The sequence below is a fragment of the Monopterus albus genome, unplaced genomic scaffold (assembly GCF_001952655.1).
Source record: "Monopterus albus unplaced genomic scaffold, M_albus_1.0 scaffold3.1, whole genome shotgun sequence".
NCBI lineage: Eukaryota > Metazoa > Chordata > Actinopteri > Synbranchiformes > Synbranchidae > Monopterus > Monopterus albus.
Window position 1 is genome coordinate 6566906 of NW_018127883.1, and position 8374 is coordinate 6575279.

Here is an 8374-nt window from a genome sequence, read left to right on the forward strand (position 1 = left end):
AGTCAAGCCAATCGGACCTATGCAGCCTGCTGTCCGGAGAAAGGTCGTCACCAAACAGTGGATCCTCTTCAAGGTCTCTGTGGAAAGAAAACATGCTCATCCCATCAGAACATGACCTGATTCTCATCGCTGCTACTGACCAGGTTGAAGGAGACCCACTGGCTGAAATACAGTGAGCTATTTTCTCTGTTCTTACATTGCTTTTATAATGACTAAATACTTTATGGTCCATTGCACTTGTGTGGCAGCTTTCAGGTCTGTTGTATAATTTAATAGATGGATGGATTTCATTCAAGAGGTTTTTACATGAAATCTTTCAGGAAAGAAGTGTTGAAGTGTTATTGTAGATATACTGATTCAAAACTCCTTATGCTTCAGTTTCCCGCCAACTGGTGCTGGCAATGCAGAAATCAGATGGTGTTATTTGTTTTTGTGTGCACTTTAATTTTGAGTCACTGAAAATCAAACTGATTTGGTTCTTTAAAAACAAACAGGATTTTTGTGAAAATCAATAAATGGAGAAATTGCAGTTCTTAATTGAGCTTAAATAAAATTCTGTGTTGATTTGCATGGAGCAACCTTAATTTATTTACTGGAATCTGGTACATGTCAAGCCAGGTTAGCCAGTTTAGGAGTAATCTCTCAAAACCTCGCATTGGAAACATGCCATTTAAAAGTTATCATCTATCTAGTAAAAGGCTGTTTCATTTGAACTCAAGCAGTCTGCCTGTTCCATTTGCTCCATTTATCTGATTAGCACCAGAGTTGCATTTGTGATTTCCAAAAGAGTGCTTTTATCAGGCTCATGCACTAGTGGAACAGTGCAACAGACATTTTTTACAGTAAAGCAGTCAGTTGTTCTGAATGATGCCAGTATTACCGCTGCTGTTTACTATATGGCGGAACAAACTGACCTGATCTAGGATGCGACCCATCCTGTCAAAGAGAACCTTGAGGAAGTGACCCTCGAAGAATGGGATGTCCAAATTACACTTCTCCAAAGGCTTTGGATTTCCCCTCCAGTCCCACTGCTGGCAGACCCCACAGTAATCCCTGAACTGGGAAGAATAACGAGGAAACAGAAGTGACAGTGTTTAAGAAACAGCCTCTGTTAAAAAAAGACACACTGCATTTTCATCTTGTGAAGATTTGTCCAGTGTATCAGAAGCCTTCCAACAGAGTGAGGCCTTACCTGTCTGTGTGCATCTCTGAGGTAGGTGTCGTAGCCTGTGCCTTCTACATGGTAAGACGACTTGGCCTCATCGGGCACCAAACACAGGAAGCTGCACACATAACAATTTAACAGTGAGAGCTTTAAAAAGAAGGCAGGCAGGGCAACATCTCTTCTGTTGTATCAGGAGTAGACTGTGCACCTGTTGACAATCTTGTGGACTTCTGTCTTCCCGTCAGACTTTGAGTGGTCAGGACTCCGCGGCGGGGAGGAGTCAAGCCAATCGGACCTATGCAGCCTGCTGTCCGGAGAAAGGTCGTCACCAAACAGTGGATCCTCTTCAAGGTCTCTGTGGAAAGAAAACATGCTCATCCCATCAGAACATGACCTGATTCTCATCGCTGCTACTGACCAGGTTGAAGGAGACCCACTGGCTGAAATACAGTGAGCTATTTTCTCTGTTCTTACATTGCTTTTATAATGACTAAATACTTTATGGTCCATTGCACTTGTGTGGCAGCTTTCAGGTCTGTTGTATAATTTAATAGATGGATGGATTTCATTCAAGAGGTTTTTACATGAAATCTTTCAGGAAAGAAGTGTTGAAGTGTTATTGTAGATATACTGATTCAAAACTCCTTATGCTTCAGTTTCCCCCAAACTGACTTTGAATTATGGTAATAAATGGCTGACTTGCATTATCATGATCCCACTTCATCATGGCTCAAAAGAATCCCACTAATTGAAACACACATTAATAAATAATGCAGAGGAAGTGGCAGGAGATCTGGAAAACATTTCTATTTGATACATTAACTTTATTTCTGCTGGTGTGTGTCTGTGCAAAGGCTTTCCCAGAATCGCATGTACTGCAGGCAGCTCTGGGAGGAAGGGTCAAAGGTCAGGGGCAGGTCCTTACACAGCATCATGGGGCTGGCCGTTTTCCAAGGGCTCCCGCTCCTCCTGTGGTTTGTTCTCCAGGTAGTTTCTCTCCTCCAGGCTGCGCAGCACCAAGCTGTGGAGGATGTGCTGGTTGGGCTTCTGGATTAGTTGCTCAAATAGCCGCAGTGTCATGATGCTGATCTGGGCACAGGGAGGAAGGAATGAGGCTTAGCTCCCACTATCAACCTACAGCAACATGTCAAGTGTTTGCCCACTGACAGAAAAGTAGGCAGTGGCTGCTTGAACATCGAAGAAATGATGACTCATTTCTCTTGTCTGTGAGGAAAATGTGTCCAGATTCTAATTAAAATTCATGTGCTTTTGGTTAATCATATGATTCACTGCAACTCAGAATCTTTGAAGGGCAGATGGCCATTTGTACTTCTGAATACTGAACAAGAAGAAATTAAGAACATGCCATTTTTATTGTTGAATGCACATTAATATGATCCAAGCAAAGATGTACTAAAACTGATCATCCAAAAATAAATGTTAAGGTACATGCATTAGTGGGACCAGGTAGACCCTGAATAATGATTCCAAAAACCTCGTCTGACAGGTGGTCACAGTGCTCGATGAGTCTATGTCTGAGTGGATTCTGAGCCACAGTAGCTGGAGTCTCTGGCTCTCTGTCCTCCCCCAGCAGGAAGTAAACCATCTCCTGCAGCAGAGCCTCTGAAGTCACCTGCCTGATGATCCTGTTCAGCAAGGCTGTGGAGGTCAGGATGCCCACCTCGGACCTATGTGCACCCACAAACACACCATGCGTGTTACTGAGATGTCAGGAAACAAAACACACTGACAAGACTAAAAATCTTGACATGAGATGACTGACTGACAACTGAATGTCTGACTTACGTCTGCATGAGCTGTGGCTCCATCACAGACACAAAGAATCTTTCTCTCACTGCCTTTGCCATCACTGCAGCTGCTGACTGGAAGACAGTGAAGATGAAACAGTGGTTCAATACAAAAACAACTTCTTTAGAGAGATGTTCTTTTATTCTGTCAATTCTGACTACAATGTGACACATCAAAACAGTGAGTCGGCACTAGTGAAGGACCTTGTGAGCCTCCTTGATGAGCTGATCGCAGTAATCTAGCCAGGACAGAAAAGAGATGAGAGCCCTCTTCCCTGTGAAGATACCAGCATCCTCCTTCAGGTTATATACATCCAGGCTGAAAGAGGGAGACAGAATAAAGGTCAAAATATTAAAAGTTTGGTGCAACTCTTCTAATGTCTAATTCAAAACAGCATCTCACTTAAGATGCTATTTAAGGGCAAATTAAATAAAAAAAATAATAAATCAGATGATGACAATTGATTTGTATGCAAGTGGTGTTTACAAGCCACACTTTTGGTTCCATTAAATGGAGAGAAATTTACCCCCAGTTGACTGATTCCACTGTCTCAATGTCCAGGGGGTCCATGGACGGTGGCAGGGCTTTATAGAATGAGACCAGTCTGTCGGTCAGAAGCTCGCAGAGCTCAGTGTTTTCAGTCAAACACTTGGCAGCAGCAGGCTCTGGTAAACTGACCAGCAGCATCAGGCCTTCACATGCCTTCACCACTATCCTACCATCCTGAGTAGAGGAGAGATTGATAGAAAAGAGAACATAGCTCACAATACTAAAGCTCAAATAAATAAATAGAGAATGAATGCTTAACTTAAATCATGGGTTACTCACAGGGCTCTTTGTGAGGTTGAGCAGGCAGGTGACCAAATTGTAATTGTTGCTGTTGTTGTTGATAGTGGTTGGACTAGAGGTAGAGGCAGCTGCTGCAGCCTGTGGTTCTGCTGGGCGGTCGGTCTGTTCCTCCCCTGGAGCCTGACCAGTGTCTGGAGTCAGCACGTTCTCCTTCACCCCCTCTGCTCTTTTAGGACTCGTCGTCTCAAGTCGTTTTGACTTGTTCTGCAAGTAGCACCGCACAATATGAGATACTTTCTGAGCTATGAGCTTAAACCCTGTCTGGCTCTTACTTTAGTTAGTAATATAAGCAAATAAATATTTATCAATGTGCAGCTCAACTAGTTTTTTTCTTGATAGCAACCCACCTCAAGGAAAAAGTTGACAAGGTATGGATCCTGCTTCAGTTTGGAACAGACTGTACAAAGGAACTGAATCTCTTCATTTTCTGTAGGAGCAGCCAACACCTCCCCACACAGACGGATCAGTTTCTGACAGAGCAACATCACAGCCACAGGAAAAAAGTAAGTTACAAATAAGCGGTCTAACCTGGCGGTCAGGGCACATTTAGTGAAAGGCCCATCAAAAACGCACTAACACCCAGACTGCAATACCTCTCACCTGTACAGGTCTGTGGACATTGATGTGTGGCAGGAGAGGCTGACGAATGTGTGCTAGCAGCTTTGTGTAGAAGGTAAGCACCTGCTGCTTCATCCCTGGAGGACACTGATGTGAAATTATACAGACTGTTAGAATTTATTTGGATGGTCCACCAAAACAGATGTGTCCTCACAATGCTGATTTACTGAACAGTCTAACCAAACTGTGATAATCTTTTGTTAGGCTTGAAATTCACTGTTGTATTTCAGCTCATTGTAGTCTTAGTGCTGTGTCCAACTCCTTTAATCTCTACAGGCTCATTGTCCACAACTAATTCTCAACAGTGACACTGGATTTCATCCAGTATCATATCATGTTATGTATATTCTGGAAGTATAGTGCATGTAGTTCCCAAAGCATGACTGTCTTACATCTGCCTTGCCCAAGGTGTAGAGAGTCTCCAGGATCTTATGGTGTAGGAGATACTCCATGCAGGGTCCCGTCTCTCCAGACTCCCTTTCTCCTTCCTCCTGGGTCAGGATGTCCAGCATCTGTTCCAGGTGGGATGGGATGTTGGTATCTGTGACTGGAGCTTTGTCATCTAACAGGGGAAAAGACAGAAACATGTCAAATCATGTTTGTATATAAGATACAAAGCTAAGGGCAAAGCACATATGACACAAACCTAACCTAATATATGTGAAAGAACACAACAGTGCTACCCCACAATGTTGTTTATGATACAATGAATAAATAAAGGTCTTCCATGGTGGGTCACATCAAATTAAACAAATGTTGCATCAAAACTGAAATCAAATCTTTCACATTTTAATGCTCTTTTTAATCAAATGCAAATTTAAAGCATGCATAGTTCAACCTAAAGCACAGGTTAGTTACAAGTGTCAGAATAATATTAAAAGTTAACCAGTGTGAACTCGCTTAAAAGGTAGAATATGAAAACAGCTCATGCTTAATATAATTATGCACAAAATATACTCAGTGAAGCACAAACAACATGTTAATTCAACTCTGTAAAACTAGTGATTACACAAAAACAAGCTCAGCTACATAACTCTCAGATAATCCCGCTTCAGCAGCAAAGTACATTTTTTTAAACCGGCCTAACTAGGAGAGACAACAAAGCTACCATTTAGAGTGAAGGAGACTTTCCTAGCCCAAAATACACAGAGATAAGACATCAACTTAAAGTTCTAAAAATTATAAATGACTGGGTTTAACCACAAAGGACATATCAGATGCAAACTAACAAAAACAGAGTATATAAATTCCACTTCCATGGATCCCACAGATAAGAACGAAGGAAATACCATCAGTCTGCAGCTGCTCTGGTCCAGACAGTTACTGAAGTGGCATTCTCAGCATATGTCATTACATTTTCTACATAACCATTTCCTTTGCCCTGTTTGTGCCCAGTGGTGCTACAGCAGAAAATCTGATTACTGACATTGAGCTATTGTAATATTGTAGAAAAAATATTATATATTTGTTGGCTAGATATCAATGTTGCCATTTGCTTCCTTTTACAATCTGGTAACTTCTTAGGATTCTGAATATTGACAGAATAATTAACAGTAAATGCAACACTATCTGTAGCCATAACATTGTATGATCTACTCATGTTTCCTGCCACTGAACTCAAACATTACATTAGGGTCAAAATACATCAAAAACTTTGAAAGCAACCTGTAAAACTGTCAGTCTACCACTGTGGATAGCATGTTCTTAAACAGGTGTTAGCTTGTTCTTTTGTACTTACCAGATGTCTCAATGTAATAATGTGTAATGGCTTTCCAGTGATAGACAAAATCCTCCTGTAAGGGCAGTGATGGGGCAAGCTGAAAAAGAACAATTGTAAATGTAAACATATTGTATGGCTATGCTGGTAGCTTAGAGAGAAACCATTAATAATCATGGCAACATGTACAGTATACACAACACAGCTCAGAGTTCAAACAAAACCAGCAGCAATTCTACAAACCTTTGGCATCATTTTCTAGTTTTCAGATACCATAAGTCAGTGTATAGTGATCAAAAACAGCCCAGCAGTTTTCAAAATGTTTAATAGCAGGGCAAAACTTTCACGTTCAAATGACAAAGGAAAATCTACTGTACGTCAGCATTTGTATCTCATCCTTATACACACCAACAAGTAAACTGACATGAGTTAACAAGCTAATATCAGAAATTTCCTTTTCAACTAATATCTACGCTCAAAGTCAAAAGTGTTCACTTTGGGTCACTTGTCAGACGTGTATTGTTTGCGAACAGGCTCCAGGCAGGTTAGTACGACCTGGTGCCCACCGATTTAGCTGGCTGGCTTGCTAATGTGTAAGTTAGCAGCAAGCCTTTTTAAGGACTGTGTGAGATAACCCGAGGACTACCGTTGCCCTTTTGGTAATATAGTTACAGCGTTTGCGCAACATCAAACAAGGCTGTTCAATCATTTCAACACCATTCGTCATAAGACCCCGCTGTACGAAACGAGACCTAGCTAGTTAGCTTAGCTTCTCTATGCTAATGTTAGCGGCTAACTAGATCAGCTTGTCAAGCTAACGTTACCTTTAACACAAATTACTTAGTGCAACAAAGAAAATGGCAACAAGGGAATGTATTGGTATCACAAACGAACAAACAAACACAGTCATACGTATACTACAGCTAACGAGAGAAAAACCTAAATGACAACACAAACACAAAACGCTAACACTAGCCCACGCTAGTTAGCAATATATTCATAATGCTGACGTTATGCTGTGATGTTTGATCTTTTAACCATAACAGATGTTATACAAATGTAAGCCAGTGAATAAACATATGGTTAAAGTAAAAACTCACCGCTTCCACGGCGTGCTGGAGAATGGATGTAAATTTGGAGAACATTTTGTTCTTCGACTGGACTAGTTTCTCCCGAGAAGACCTAGAGAATTCCTCTATCTTCTTCTTCCTGTTGCTGCCGCCTCGATCCAGATTGGAGGTTTCATATAATGACCCTTGTAACGAAAGAATAAATGCAAACAATAAAACCGTAACAGGCTGCTGGCCACAGGATTTTACAATGAATATAGAGGGGAAAGGGCTCTTAATTTTAGGGGAGGGGGCATACACTGTAAACAAGGCGTCTACAGACTGGATTAACGTCGCTCACACTGGACACGGTGGCACTTCCCTCGCCAAACGCTACTATTCTAAACCACCAGGGGGCGCAGGAACGCAAGACACAGCCTTATAATTACTGACAAAGATCGATGCACATACAGTAAATGAAGACAGATACCAATGTACTCGTGAGGGGCGATGATCAATATTTACAGGATGGAAACAACGATCAGTAAGTTCACTTCAAATATAAAATCAAGTATGGGATTCAGATAACCAAACATTTATGGCTAGCGAATGTGGAAAAGACTCAGTGAGCTTTAATCCTCTCATATCATTCACTGATTTGGGCTATTTCTCTGAAATTGCGTCCTTTCCCACATAGGTCTGAGGTTCTGCTTGCTTAAAGTGTCACTGCTTGTAGGATGAAGTTGAGGATTCCCCGTGATTGTTGCCTGATATTTTCCTAAAGTAGCCAGATTAACGGAAAAAATGAAACACAACAGTCATTGCTCCATAGTGCTCGTCAACTTTATGATTTAACCCAACTACCACGTCCAGAACACCACAGTCATCTCAGACAAAAAGTAGGCAGATAGCATCTAGGTGACCCGACAGCAGCTGCAGGTGAGGGATTTCAAGAATGATTTAATTTATAACTCCATATGTTTATGATAGTATGTTCAAATATGGACATAAACTTAAACATGGAAAATAAGAAAGACGCTGTCTGTTCCAGGACACGCCCTGTCGCTGGAAAGTGCTCTCTCCATCGCGCAACCTCTACCAAATCGCAGGCTATGTTTCTCTGCGTTTAACCCCATTAAATGAAAGCCAAAATCTTAAAGTATAGAT

At 41.4% G+C, this 8374-nt stretch overlaps 2 protein-coding genes across 3 annotated transcripts in view; one reads left to right on the top strand and one right to left on the bottom strand.

Annotated features, from left to right (window-relative positions):
• The window catches only part of fhip2a (FHF complex subunit HOOK interacting protein 2), a 13180-nt gene that overhangs the window by 4707 nt on the left and 99 nt on the right, over positions 1–8374 (bottom strand). The window contains exons 1-15 of one of the 2 annotated variants that reach the window (XM_020597519.1): positions 7527–7564; positions 7259–7413; positions 6180–6258; positions 4834–5003; positions 4424–4528; positions 4171–4293; positions 3803–4027; positions 3501–3697; positions 3178–3292; positions 2972–3048; positions 2661–2853; positions 2091–2254; positions 1374–1520; positions 1193–1283; positions 915–1058 (exon numbers count right to left, since the gene is read on the bottom strand). In XM_020597519.1, the coding sequence (XP_020453175.1) occupies positions 915–1058; positions 1193–1283; positions 1374–1520; positions 2091–2254; positions 2661–2853; positions 2972–3048; positions 3178–3292; positions 3501–3697; positions 3803–4027; positions 4171–4293; positions 4424–4528; positions 4834–5003; positions 6180–6258; positions 7259–7303 (1875 nt within the window). In that variant the 5' untranslated portion in view covers positions 7304–7413; positions 7527–7564. Of the gene's footprint in view, positions 1–914; positions 1059–1192; positions 1284–1373; positions 1521–2090; positions 2255–2660; positions 2854–2971; positions 3049–3177; positions 3293–3500; positions 3698–3802; positions 4028–4170; positions 4294–4423; positions 4529–4833; positions 5004–6179; positions 6259–7258; positions 7414–7526; positions 7565–8374 lie in introns of those variants that run through there. The other variant, XM_020597511.1, reaches the window with a different exon arrangement.
• The window catches only part of ablim1a (actin binding LIM protein 1a), a 36322-nt gene continuing 35523 nt past the window's right edge, over positions 7576–8374 (top strand). The window contains exon 1 of the mRNA XM_020597373.1: positions 7576–7751. Within this exon, the coding sequence (XP_020453029.1) occupies positions 7718–7751 (34 nt within the window). The 5' untranslated portion in view covers positions 7576–7717. The remainder of the gene's footprint in view (positions 7752–8374) is intronic.